The following is a 14,952-nucleotide window of genomic DNA, read 5'->3' as shown; positions in this document are numbered from 1 at the left end:
TTAATAAATCTAGAAAATAACCACTGTTCCTTCAATACATAGCAGTACTTTTGTGGGGTCTTTCCACAGAAGGAATGCCTGGCCGCATAATTTTTAATATTATTTCATTTGATTTTATATAATTACATATATTAGAATGATTAGACTCGCGATTTTGATGTATAACCTTCGGTTCATATCTTTCATCTGTCTGCCAAACAAAAAAGCATGGGAAAAGAACTAAGACCAATTGAAGATTTATTAACACACCCTTTATATATATGCTTACAATCAGAGTATTTATGTTGAACAAAATTCCCCCAACGTCAACAAGAATAACAAAATCAATATCACTATGTAACACATACAGATCTTCTCTCCTACCTTAAAAAAAAAATCCAAAAAAAGTTACTGGAATGATTAACAAAAAATCCAGAAAATTACTGCAATGAATAAGTTTGCCAGTGAATAAACCTAATAATGATAACACACTGGATGCTACACCTAAAACTCTTTATGAGGAACCAGGTGCCCATTCGTGCTGGACCTTGAATGAATGAGATTTGTGTTCTCAGTCGAAGATTCCTCCCTACGATGTAACTTGTGCCAATTCATGCTGGAGCTTGGACAAATGGTATTGGTGCTATCAGTAGAAGGTTCCTCCTTGTGAAAGAGAACGTGCCCATTCATCCTGGGCCTGAGAAAATTGGCATTATTTTTCTCACTTGAAGATTCCTCCTTCCTTGCATTTTGCTCTAAATCCCTACACAGAGATTGCCTAGGATATAGTTGCCCAGATTTGTAATGCAAAGAGCCACTTGCATTAGAACTTTTGACTAGTCTCTGCAAATGGTTATCTGTTTTGCTCCCACTAGGTCTTGCCAAGAAGCTTGAACCGAAAACTCTGCCAGGTTTTCCATTTTCTCCTGCAGAAGAAATATTAAATAAAACTGAAAATTCCCGACTCAAAACTCAGAAGTATGGTTCACAAACTTCTCATAATAAGAAGGAAACAAATATTCTCCATGAAGAGAAAAAAAGTAAAAGATCTGGAATAAAGTGGTAAAATATATTTTTCCAGATTTACCACTCTTCGTCTTGAAAAGAAAGTTGCACAAAAGAGCCTTACCTTGCAAGACTGTATGTGCTTTTGCAGTCACCTTCATCACATTATTTAGACCTCGTTCTTGTTTTTCTCTTTCATTGCAACTCACCACTGACCTCATTTCTGATAGCCTTTCCCTAAAGAAGAAATATTCTATTTAGCACCTAATTAAATCAAATGGTGCATAGCCAGAGAATTGCCATTAACCACTAGATTATATACATAACAGAAATAACCTGGGTAAAGAGGAGTGCTCTCTTTGTAAAGGCTCACACGGATATCCTTTGTCATAATGCTCTTCAAGGTGATTGAATTGTTTCTTGAACAGACCCATAGAACTGCAAGCAGTGAAATCTGAAATAATCAATACCAGCCATACATAACATCACCACAATTAATAAAATTATATAATATCCAACCTCGGATACACATAGCGTGCATTGTCTGTCCCAAGAAAATGATCCTTTTGCATATGAGGATGATACTCTAGAATCTGCCAAATTATTCAGTCAAAACAATGTCATCTGCATGCTTCCAATCCTAAAAAATTATCAAGGGATACTGTGATACCTTGAACTCACCTCCTTATAAATAAGATCCCTTACATCCTCCTTTGACATCCGCTGCTTCTCAAACTCAAATTCAAACTTCATAATGGGCTGTGCTGAAGGTTCACACTCCTTTCCAGCCAGACCTATAAAATATGGGTCAGCCAAAGCCTGCATTCCATACATTTGGATTATATATGCTACAATGGTGTTACAAAAGTTCATCTTTCGCCTCCTCGTGTGGCCAGGAAAATAAGACAAGTTTAAATGATTCACAGGGGATATTAACGAAACTGTAAGCATACTTGTTCAGCAGAAGGACGGTCGTTTGGATCAAAGGCAAGCAATCTACCCAAAAGATTAAGGGCCAAAGAATCTGCCTTTGGGAATTTCTGTGCAAAAGAAATGGCAGGTTTCTTCCGCATGCAAGCTAGATATTTTCTGGCTTTATCATTCCTTATCTGTTTCAACCAGATAAAGCTATATAGTTACTCATTCCTTGTGTGTATCTTGTCTACTGACCAACTTAACCATTTCCACATTTTTGCATTCGTTCTATTTCAAAACTGTAAAACAAACCTCAACTAGCATAGGTCAAGGAATCAACACCTAGACTTCATTGAAGATAAGAAGATTGATGCAGGGCGCACCCTAGATATAGCATCAGTAGGTGGTGTTCCAAGAATATCTGTGATCAGATCTAATTGGTGAACCACATTTTTCCCAGGAAAAAGAGGTCGTCCAATCAGCACTTCTGCAAAGATGCATCCAACGCTCCATATGTCAACAGCTGGAGTATACTGCAGCAAAGTAACATAACAATCAAGATCACAAATATTTGACTCGTACATTTTTCAAGAGCTCTACGACAGGTATGAAATACAAAGGAGTTATTCAAAATCACCACAGTCTGTGTTAAAGTACAGAAAGCAAAGGTGCATTACAAAATGCATCACAATTGAAAATGCTTCTAATCATCATTAGAGAATAAAGCTATTTTAAACATTTCAGTCCAAGTCATGGACACAAATGGGTCCAATATAGCAATCTGAACTCTGGAGCACTTGAATAAATTGACTTATTAAAAACAAGGAATCCACAAAAAGAATTGTTTCATTTTTCTTGTAAGCAATATCCATTAACAATTTATATGCCAGTGGTTTAGCATGCTCTGAACAAAACTCTGCAGCTGTAAAGCTTAAATCATTATTCCAGTTCACCTCCCACATCCAAAAAAAATTAACAAGAACTCTAAAATGCTCAGAGGGAAGCTTGCAACCATTAATTTTCTATTCAAATTTATTTATCGACATGAATTGGAGAAAAAAATATATATTGATATACATATTTAACATCAAACTGCATCATAGACATTCCATGATAATGTTGCTAGTAAACAAGGTTTATTGATGCTCAAAAACTATTGTGCATCCTCACAAGCAAGCCACAGACATTTTGTGGCCAAATAAAACTTAGATTGGAATTTAAAAAACAGATCATGCCAGATATTTGAATTTCATTAGCCAAAAATTCCATTGAAATATAAATATCATATTCCACTATTTATGAAAATGCATGCAGTTTAACCAATACTTGTATATCTTGGAGGAATATAGTCAATTTCAGAAAGAGAAAAAAAACCTATTTAAGAATCTATTTCAGGTATGAGTGGATTGAGAATAATTGGATGGCTGGATATACATCCTGGGGCATCATTCCTGCAGCATGTCAATTACTTTCCGTTGATATTCAATATTTTTAAATTTGATATAATCTTTGCTTTCAGTTATTTTAACAATTATATCACTGGACTGAAGGAAGTATAATTAGAAATTGCCAAGATTATTTTGTTGCTCACCAAGGATGGTGATACCTCCTAAATTAAAAATTGGAGGCCTATAACTCTCTTAATGTTTCTTATTAGATATTTGTTATCGCTTTCAGGTTGAAGAATGCCCTCCATTTAATAACCACTCCGACTCAAACTGGGCTTGTCAAGGGAAGATTTATTCAAGAAATCTAATAGCCAGCTGGCAACGCATCATTTGGGGAAGAGAGTCTGGTCAAAATGTTTGTATGGCTCCTATTGATTTTTTTAAGGCATATGGTATTGATCAGGGCATTATATTATGATGATCATGAAGGCATTAGGGTTTGGGAATGGTTACATGGGACCTATCAAGGAGCTTTCTATGCCAACAATGACTCCTTGTTTGAAAGTCGATTTGCAGATGACACAGACTTGTTCCCTATTTTAGAGGACCAAAACATTGAAACCTACAAAACATTTATCATTGTTATTGTGAAGCTTTTGGTTCAAGGTTTGATTTTCACAAGTCTAATAAGAATGTTTCTGTTTTCTAAGTGACAGGCTAATCTTCTTTTAATTGAAGGGAGATTTCTAATTTATGCTTCTTTCCCAATATATTTCTATCTCTTCTACTTGGACAGTTTGTTCTTCTTGTATGGCGCAGCTTGAGAAGTCAAGGGATTTTTTTTGTAGTCTGAGAGGAGGGTAGTAAGAAGCATGTTGTTAACTCAGATATCTGTTGAAGGTCCAGACGTGGGTGGTGTGGGCTTGAAGAATTTGTTTCTTCATGGTGTTTCACCTGCTGCTAATTATCTGCTTAAAGCTCTTGATCATGCTCTTTGGAAGATTCGTGTCAAGCATAATATTATATTCGAATTCCTAAAGATAAGCCTAATTGAATGAGGAGCAAGAAGATGTGGAAATTTGTTGTCAAGTCCGATGTCAAGCATATAAAGAGATCATCCTTCTGCACAGAGGGTGTTCTCTTAAACGTTTTAACAAAGGTGTTAGCGCCTTTCAACAACTCAATGAGAATAGTCTTATTCCATGGAATGCTCTTAGGATTATTTTTACCTGCCTAATTTTCAGAACTTGCTCTTTAATATATTCTGCTGGAAAGATATTATGACTTCTATTAAGGAATGTGGGTCAGAAGTAATGTTTTTAATTTAATTTGATATTACTCAAATGTTCTTAATATAATGCTGATATATACTCCTTGATGATATATCTGTCTTGCTGATGTATTCTTCTTTGTGCAGGGCTGTCAAAACAAAATGCAAGTCTTAGAGGAGGCTGCTACTTGTAATGGTATTGCTGTGTGTTTCAATATTTTCCAAGAGCAGCCCCACGTAAATAATGTATATGATACAAAGGGACATGCCTCTCCATGAGACATGTCCCTACATGGACCAGGTCCATGTAGGGGCATGTCTCTCCATGAGGAATGATCCATCAGCAGTAGTCTAATACATGGGTGCCATTTCATACAATGCTTCACCAATAATGGTTATCGAGCTCAGATTAGTATTAATCACCAATAACATTAGTATGGTATCGAAACATAATAATCGGCAGTATATTATTTGAATGATTGTCGGCAATAACAATTATGTTTTGATCATCGGGCATCATGAAATGCTCATTATCGGTAGATAATAACTCTAAACAGGGATAATAATGAATTAATCAATCTACTAATCAGTATATTGCCTTTGTTAATAATTGATAAATATATATAACTCAAATACATTATATATATAGATATAGATAGATATATAGATTAGTAACCAAGGCAATGTAAACACATAATGATTTCTATACACTGATATGTCGATTTGATTCTTGATCAATTCAATCTGACCAAAGCTATAACATTAACATGTTCAATTCATGAGATAATTTCTCATGGTCTTCTGGTCACAAGCTCCTAATTACTACTGTTAACAACATTTACTCCGTGCTTTCAATTGCTAAGAATCTCCCTTGTCATTTTAACTATCTTTGATGGGTAAATGATTAATAGGCTTAGTAATGTTTGGCCTTGAGTGTTAGAGCTTATAAAGTCTTTGATTCTTGGACCTAAGCATATATCATGTGGTGTGCCTGGATTAGTTAAATCTTTTGAGCAATTTTTTCAGATATCTTTATGCCAACTCACTTTGGGCAAAGTGAACTGGTGTTCAATCTACCTACTGGTGGGATGTCATTTTTGGTTACACTGCTAAAATTTCTAATAAGTCTGTCAAATTTTTTAAACAATCTCTAATTGGTCCTTTCTAATAAGATTCTCAGGTTTTTGTGAATTTAACATAAATTTATGTGTTACCAGATAAAATGCAGGGAAGTTTCTAGCTTATCAAAGGAAGGTCTCACCTAACTTAATTCAAATCAGGTATGTGTGGAGGTCAGAGAATACAATACCAGGTCGAATTCCCTAAACTTTCAATGCAAATGCACAACCCGATGAAATTCCAAAAATCCTTGCATACAACTCTAGGTCCCAAGCTTTGACAAAGATCTTAGCAAGTCAGGAAATCAAGCCTACAGTGAAGAAGTCCGAACTTTGGAAAATCCATAACCTGAAAAATCCACAATCAGGACAGGATCCTGTCCTTTTTGCATAAATTATTAAATTCAAAGGTTAATTTGCATTTCGGAGATGGCAACATCTATGCAGCACCCAAAATGTACCATTATTTTAATTATTAATTAATTTTAAAAATAATTAATTAGTTAAAATTGAAATACACTGAATACAATATTTTTTAATTAATTAATAATTACAATAGATGGGGCTTTGGGTGCTTGTAGACAACAGGTTCGGAGATTATTGGAGAGGAAAAAATCCAAAAATTCTTAAGTCATGGGAGTTAATGAAAATTCCGAAGTCGGGGAATTTTCGAAAATTTCATGACCAGCCTAAAACTACAAAATTCCGCAATCATGTGAAAATTCTGACATTCCATGACTTCATTCCTGTTCTTGGAGTTTTAACTAGTGATGAAATCAGGGAAAAGATGACATGAAGAAATTTTCCAAAATTTTGAAACTTAGAAGTGAAAATGGTACTCTTCAATGGGTGCATTTGTACTTCCCTTTGCTTGAGTTGGGATTTTTTCCTCCTTACTATTCCCCTATCCTTCCTTCCTATTCGATGAATTCAGACTGTTCAATTATTCGGAAAATAAAAGGTTGATGTCTCTTTATATCTGAAAAGGATGATAAGTTCTGTTTTCAGAGACATGTCTCCTGATTTTATTTTAATGCCTTCATCCAGTCGGATCTCTCCGAGACTATTAAAATTAATGTAATCTTTGCTAATCACTGTGTTCAGCATTTGGTATATCTTAATGTTTATTAGTTATAGACATGGCTCTAGCAACGGCTTCCCAATCGATAATCATGCTGATATTGAAGGAATATTTCTGGGTAAGATTGCGTACGAATATTTTTAACATCAATGTTTTGGATCATACTCCATGATCCATCATCAAGATGTGAGAATTCAAGGATGCAAATGATGATGGATCATTGAGTATGATCCGAAACGTAGATGGTAAAAATATTCTTACACAATCTTACCAAAAAATATTCTTGCAATATTATCATGGATTGTGGAATTTATTGTCATTAAGAAAATCATGGTACTCATCACTTCTTCTGCTGAGTCATCACACTGTATCGTGTTCCTTTATAAGTTATTCGCTATTATTATATTCTTCCCAAATTATTGTTCTTTCATATTATCGAATATAATCCATCACTGATATTACTATTTCATTAACTTAGTTACTCGCAATTATATTATACTGGCAATCACACCTTTGCGTGCATTAATGGGTACACCAAAGGGATATATAAAGTATAGCAGGGAAATTTGATCTATCTTCTGCATAAGTACATGAGATTAATAGATAGGGCATTTAGAAAATGTTGTTTGCATGCAATAAAGGTTTCAATGGAGAAGTGATAGCTTCAAATCAACTATGCACCCACTTATAGGATCCAAATATGACTTGTGTGTGTCTATATATATGTGTGTGTGTGTGTGTGTGTCACGCACACACAAAGTTGCACACACTTCTCTCATTCAATTCATCTCTCTCTATTTTGTTACCTCTATCACCCTCTCGCTTCTCTCTTTATTTCCTATACACATCTATTTACTTCTCTCTCTTCTAAACTCCACCTCTTCTAGTCTATATATCTATCTCTATTTCTCTCTCTCCATCTCAATCCTCTCTCTATCTCTTTTATCCATATCTTTTTCTACCTCTTTCCATATCCCTCTATATCATTTTTATCTCAGCAATAAGTTTACTTTATTAATAATTAAAAAGTTATTACATTACTGAAAGAGAACCCTAGCTAAAACAGTTCAGACCAGCATCCATCAGCCAGAAGCACAACAAAAAATCCCCACCTAGGGACCATTAACGGTCAAGATCACCAATAATAATGTTGATACATAGTTACAGATTGTTAAACAATGAAATCGGGCATTCCACATGCTAACCCAAAAAAGGGGGCATTCCTAAACCAGCCATAGACAAACAAAGACATTAACAAGAAGAACCAGATTGCATTGCACGCAGCCAAAAAATATCAATACCAGCACAAAAACTAATCAATTCAGAGAAAAACCATTGTCATTGAGAGACTTCCACCATCTCTAGTGTCATCCATGTGCGATTACACCACCGATTCATTTAGTTTTGCTTCTGTAAAGTCCTCGCCACCTTCACCCACCTCCATCTTTTTTTGGATTTTCTCTTGTAATCCAGCCTCATCCTCTTCAGTCCATCCAGAGTCACGCTTCATCCTCTCAATGACTTCATCCAAAAAGCGGATCATGACCACCATCTTCAGTGTCATCCAAATTTTTACAGCTGCTTAATTCCCCATCTTGGATAGGTTTTTCTAGGACTTCATCAAACCCACCCAAAGCCTCTCTAGGAACAATGGTCTCCATAATCAACCTTATGATTTCTTTTTCCTCACCCGATTGCAATGCCTATACCATAATTGTGGAGTAAATGTTTGTGTTGGTTTTGTGCCTATTTTCTACTTGATGAAACATTTCCCCCAACAGAACCAAGACGCTCTCCGTGAGCTTGTTGTTCACAAAGTTGAACATCTTGTCAATGATTTGCTGCTTGATGCAAGTGAGGGTGAAAGATGTCTTCATCTCCACAAGAATTGCAGAGCTCTTCACCAAGATGTAAAAAAATTGACTAGCAATCCCACAAACAAGTTTTTAAAAGCTCTCAGATCAATCATTCTCTGTCATAACAACTCTGAGCGCCAGAGGCTCCCTAGCATTCACACCAAAGCCAAAAGCACGAAATAATTACGGTGGATTTACCACATCCATCCCTAAATTTCGGAAATCCTCCAAGACAATTTCATGCATGTTAAGAGTAAAAGCCCAGTTTGAAAGTTTGTCAGTCTCCTTATTGCCTTGTCTACAGACATTTGTTAATTTTAAGTCATTTAGTGAAGCCAACTCTTCAACAATTTGATCAACATACTTCTGTGGGTGCTAAGCTTCCATGCCTCCTTTAGTTATTGCATTCACAATAATTTGTGAATCTCCTTCTACATGAAGTTTGCTGACATCTAACTTCTTAGTTGTCCATACAACTAGTAAAGCCACTTCCGCTTCAGCAACATTTTTTGCTCCATCCAGCAACCATTTGCCCCCACATGCAATAAGGTCTCCATCCGAGTCTCCAATAATGAAGCTTGCCCCTGAAGGTCCAAGATTACCCTTCGAAGCTCCATCAAAATTGAACTTTTAACACCCTTCAATGGGCCTTTCCCAAACAATTATATCACCCACAACTGATGATTAACCCATCCCAACCCATTCACAGCCATATCCCCTCTATATCACTGTCTACATATATCTCTTCCTCTCTTCATATCTACTTGTTTGTCTCTTCTTCTCTTTTTTCCCTGTCTTCATCTCTCTTCCCATCCCACCCCCTACCCCCTCATTCATCTCCCTATATATCTTTTTGTCACTATCGCCATATGTGTGTGTGTGGTGTGCATGTCATCTCTATTTGTTCTCTCTTTCTCTCTTTCATTGCACCCCCTCAACTCCCTCTATATCTCTTCTTCTCAGTCTCTCTCTACCTTTCTATATATCTATTTATTTTGAAGTGAGCGATAAAGAGTATGAGAGATAGTAATAGGGAGGGAGAAATAGTGAGTATTTGTGATGTGTTTGTGATATAAATAGATAGAGGAAGAGATGAGGAGAAATTGAAAGGATAGAGAAGTAAAGAGATATACAAAGGAGTGATAAGGAGAGGAAGAATAGAGAGATAGATATAGTGAGAAAGCTAAGGGGAAGACAAAGGTGTAGAGAGATAAAATTATATAGAGCTAGGATCCAAAGAGATAAATTGTTGTTGTAACAAAACAAGTTGTATGCAAATAGCCATGAGAATAGGAGCAAACCATACGGTCAACCTCTACTACAGTGAATTCAAGTTCAAATGCAATGCCCATGTCTCAAGTGGAATGCATGCATGTAAACATTTTGTTGTAACAAAAGACGAAGTCCTAAATCCAAAGGTGCAATGTATTTAGAGTAAATTAACAGAAATGTGTACTTAATCCTTGACCAAGGCCACTAAATGGTGGAAGAAGGCTCTGATACCACTAATGTAGGTACGCTCTGATACCACTAACGAAGGACCACACCACCCTTACCAACTCACAACCAATAATGCAACAATATGAAGACAATTTTATTATACCTGAAAATTCAATAGCAATTACAATAACATTTTTTCAAGATCTCTCAAGATCCAGTCCAAACCCAAGCTAGTCCAGATCCACACTTTGGTAGAAACCTCTGAGATCTCAACTTGTGCTCGCAAGCCACCAAGCAACCTCTTTGTTTCTAAACCGCAGTCACTAGCTCTTCTCCAACCTTATCCAAGATCCAAGTGTAAACTGCCTCACATTCGGCGCTCTGTCTACACTCACAACTCCACCATAATCCTGCTGTAAACTGCCTCACATTCGGCGCTCTGTTTACAGACTCAAAAAAACTCACTCTTCACTTCCTCCTTCTCTCTCACAACTTCCAAGCTTTCCAAGCTTCCACTTCTTGAGCTTCTCCTTGAGCTTCTACTCCTCAAGCTTCTCCCTTGAGCTTGATTTAGAAATGCTCATATGCCTTGCTTAAATAGGCACTTACCACCCCATACATGACTTTTCCACAACCTTCTAGAATTTCTCCACAACCTTGTACAACTTCCACAACCTTCTACAATTTCCAAAACTTTCTACAATATTCACAACTTTCTAGAATTCTTCCCACACACCTCGATAAATGGAATGACAAACATTTATTTTTTTATTTTTTCTATTATGCCACCTATGCACCTCGAAAATAAAAATCCTCTTTTCCTTTCTTTTCTCCTTTTTCCCCTTTTTTATTTTTTAAAATTATTTCTCCTCTAATTTTCATCACTTTCTCTCTCCTCCAAATTTTTTTTTAATTTAATTTTTTTTCATTTTTTTTTTTCAATTTTTTTTTTCAATTTTTTTTTTTCAATAATTTTTCCATACAAGATGCTCCTGCATCAGACTCCCCCGATAGATAGAAAAGTGTGTCCCACACTTTGATGCCAAAAGAAAGATCTACCACCATCTTTATCTTCACCAAAGGTTTCCACCTCAACAGGGACAACAAAACCACCATGCAAATCTTCCACACCAGCATCTCAACCATCCAATCAACATGCTCATTACCAGGAACAAATTGAACATAATGCTTGAACAGAAAACTCTCATCCACATTAGCAACTAGTGAATCCACACCAGTAGCAACAAACCCCGCATCAGCAACAACAAACTCCATATCAACACCAACATGTAGATCACCATCAATACATGCCAAACTCTCAACACCAGCAACCTCATTGCTCACAACAAGATGCTTTGCAATACATAACTCACCTCCAACAACCGGATCATCCATGACCAAGTGCTCTGCAACATTCAAGTCACCACCAACATCAACTAGATCATCCATGACCAAATGCTCTACAGTCTCCATGTTAGACTCAACCAACTGATCATGAAAACCAACCTCTGTCTCAACATCAACAACATTAGGAATATCTTCAGCAACAACCTCTAGTTGCTCTACAGGTTCTGCATCAGACTCCACAATCTGATCAACAAGACCATCCTCTTCCACCTTGACCTTCTTAGCTTGATTAGCCAATCTAGCATCCAACCGAGAAATCATCTTAGAAAAATTCCTCTCCACTATATCATGGATTTTCGCAATCATCTTAGGGTCCAATCTTCTTGGAGCCATCTCCCAAGATCTTCGTAAACCCTTTGCAACAAATCCTTCCTACGCTTCTTGTGACAACCTTGAATTGTTTACAAGTCAGATCGCAACCTGCCACCTCGCACGAACAATCAGGAACCACATCACAAGTCTAGGACAATGGATTTGCAATCCACCAGCTCTCCACAATCATGCCTCAACAAGTTCAATCTTCCATCTTTGCATCCATCAATCAATCTGCATGTCCTCCCAAGGTCCTGGTGCAAACTGCCTCACACTTCGGCGATCTGCTTGTACACTCAGGAACTCCTGCTCTGATACCACTGGTGGAGGAAGGCTCTGATACCACTAATGTAGGTACGCTCTGATACCACTAACGAAGGACCACACCACCCTTACCAACTCACAACCAATAATGCAACAATATGAAGACAATTTTATTATACCTGAAAATTCAATAGCAATTACAATAACATTTTTTCAAGATCTCTCAAGATCTAGTCCAAACCCAAGCTAGTCCAAATCCACACTCTGGTAGAAACCTCTGAGCTCTCAACTTGTGCTCGCAAGCCACCAAGCAACCTCTTTGTTTCTAAACCGCAGTCACTAGCTCTTCTCCAACCTTATCCAAGATCCAAGTGTAAACTGCCTCACATTCGGCGCTCTGTCTACACTCACAACTCCACCATAATCCTGCTGTAAACTGCCTCACATTCGGCGCTCTGTTTACAGACTCAAAAAAACTCACTCTTCACTTCCTCCTTCTCTCTCACAACTTCCAAGCTTTCCAAGCTTCCACTTCTTGAGCTTCTCCTTGAGCTTCTACTCCTCAAGCTTCTCCCTTGAGCTTGATTTAGAAATGCTCATATGCCTTGCTTAAATAGGCACTTACCACCCCATACATGACTTTTCCACAACCTTCTAGAATTTCTCCACAACCTTGTACAACTTCCACAACCTTCTACAATTTCCAAAACTTTCTACAATATTCACAACTTTCTAGAATTCTTCCCACACACCTCGATAAATGGAATGACAAACATTTATTTTTTATTTTTTCTATTATGCCACCTATGCACCTCGAAAATAAAAATCCTCTTTTCCTTTCTTTTCTCCTTTTTCCCCTTTTTTATTTTTTTAAAATTATTTCTCCTCTAATTTTCATCACTTTCTCTCTCCTCCAAATTTTTTTTTAATTTAATTTTTTTTCATTTTTTTTTTTCAATTTTTTTTTTCAAGTTTTTTTTTTCAATAATTTTTCCATACAAGATGCTCCTGCATCACTAAACTAGGGCAAAGACTAAGGGACAAAACATAATTTTAGTACAATGCATATGATTTTGAATCCAAGATTTCTGCGTGAGATTGGGAGACGGACAACCTAAGAAAAAGTTGGAAATGAGTGCATGCTTGTTTGCAACAAGGAAGTGTTGAGCAATAGAGACATACTGTCAGTTTTTCTTCGAATATGTAGCCTATAGTGGCATCTACAGTTCGAAATATCGTTATCGGTAACTTATCGCCAAGTGAAAATAAAAAGATATTAGAAAATATTGGAGATAAGTTGGAAACTTCTTGGGAAAATATTGGGAACTTAAAATCTATTTTTCCAGTCAAATATTTGTTTATCCAATCCTGATGGAAACTTCTTTCTCCTCTTTGCCCTTTCTCTCCTCTGCAAATCTGTTCTTCCAATCAAAAAAAGGTGGTTTTCCCGTACTTTTTCCATCGGGAGATAAGTTTTCTATTTATCACAAAAAAATAAAGAAATATCACCGATATTTTACCAAGTTCTCATCAATATTTTGAAACTTCTCTGCGATGATATTTTGAAACTTCTTTGCAATGACTTATCCAAAGATAAGTTGACATTACTTCTCAGAAGTCAAAAATTATCACGATAAGTAGACTTATCGCAAATATATCTAAGATATTTTGAACTATGGTGGCATCTAGAAAATTTATGACGATATCTTGAATATGGATGATCCAACTACTTTATTTAAGGACACAGAGCTATGTAAAATGGTACATGTTTTTAATCAAGATCCATAGAACATAACAAAATAAACATAAATAATGAAATTAGTTTCAAATTTAAATCAAAGTAAAAACTTATATAGAATAAATATATATATATATATATAAAAACTTTGCATTTGCAATAATGTGAGTATATAATTATTAGAATATTTTTAGTATCTTGCATTCTTGCTAGATTTAGCACGTCATTCTTGAACCTTAGTTAACTATATGGATGATCCACCTACTTTATTTATGGACATGGAGATATGTAAAATGGTAGATGTTTCTAATTAAGATCCATAGAAGAATTTAACAAAATAAACATAAATAATGAAATTAGTTTCAAATTTAAATCAACCTAAAAGCTTATATAGAGTAAATAGAAAGTGCAAAGTTTTTTTTTTAATATATATATACAATAATGTGAGTATATAATTATTAGAATATTTTTAGTATTAGATTCCTCCTAGATTTAGCACGTCATTCTAGAACCGTAATTAACTATCATTGCCTACATCGATGATGATCAATTATGGAGTTGTTTCATGTAGATATTAGGGGATGAATACTTGAAGACCAACCTCTGTCTGATGCAATGCAAGGTAGGAGAATTCCCAAAGGAGAGTCCTATTCCCCCAGAAAATAACCACACAACGGAAACACAACAACAATGCAAGATCTGATACCAAATCACAACTCTCTATTCATAAAATAACTGATTACATGCAATATGCCCAGTTGTAAGGCCTTCTAGGTTAGGGTCAAATACAACAACAATTACACAACAATTCTAAAAGATCCCACAAGATCCAACTCACAATCCTAGTCCCAGCTCGTCCAGATCCACACTCTGATTGAAACCTCCAAGGAAATATTAACTTGTGCTGGCAAGCCCACCAGGCAATCTCCTAGATTTCAAGCTGCAACTACTAGCTCTTCAAAGTTCGCATCCTCTTCTCCAAGATGGATGCTCATGACTAAAGACTCCACAAGACTCCCTATTTATACCCAACTAAGCCACAGGTCGGCCCAATTCATTACAAATTAAATTAAAACTCGTATATTAAATATATGTTGAGCCACAATTCGACAACAACACAAATTAAATACCCAAAGTCGGCTACAACACGAATTAAATGCCAAAAGTCGGCTCACAGAC

At 36.1% G+C, this 14,952-nt stretch overlaps 1 protein-coding gene across 1 annotated transcript in view; it reads right to left on the bottom strand.

Moving 5' to 3' along the window:
- Nucleotides 1–220: 220 nt before the first annotated feature.
- LOC149555426 (mitogen-activated protein kinase 15-like) overlaps nucleotides 221–14,952 on the bottom strand; it is a 61,766-nt gene continuing 47,034 nt past the window's right edge. The window contains exons 4-10 of the mRNA XM_089829465.1: nucleotides 2,283–2,432; nucleotides 1,938–2,093; nucleotides 1,666–1,803; nucleotides 1,504–1,577; nucleotides 1,321–1,422; nucleotides 1,109–1,221; nucleotides 221–905 (exon numbers count right to left, since the gene is read on the bottom strand). Of these exons, the coding sequence (XP_089685591.1) occupies nucleotides 484–905; nucleotides 1,109–1,221; nucleotides 1,321–1,422; nucleotides 1,504–1,577; nucleotides 1,666–1,803; nucleotides 1,938–2,093; nucleotides 2,283–2,432 (1,155 nt within the window). The 3' untranslated portion in view covers nucleotides 221–483. The remainder of the gene's footprint in view (nucleotides 906–1,108; nucleotides 1,222–1,320; nucleotides 1,423–1,503; nucleotides 1,578–1,665; nucleotides 1,804–1,937; nucleotides 2,094–2,282; nucleotides 2,433–14,952) is intronic.

Source organism: Cupressus sempervirens, chromosome 5 (assembly GCF_028749045.1).
Source record: "Cupressus sempervirens isolate cs-2001-9-10 chromosome 5, ASM2874904v1, whole genome shotgun sequence".
NCBI classification, from domain to species: Eukaryota; Viridiplantae; Streptophyta; class Pinopsida; order Cupressales; family Cupressaceae; genus Cupressus; species Cupressus sempervirens.
Note: the sequence above shows the minus strand (reverse complement) of the source record. Positions and strands in the feature narration are given on the sequence as shown.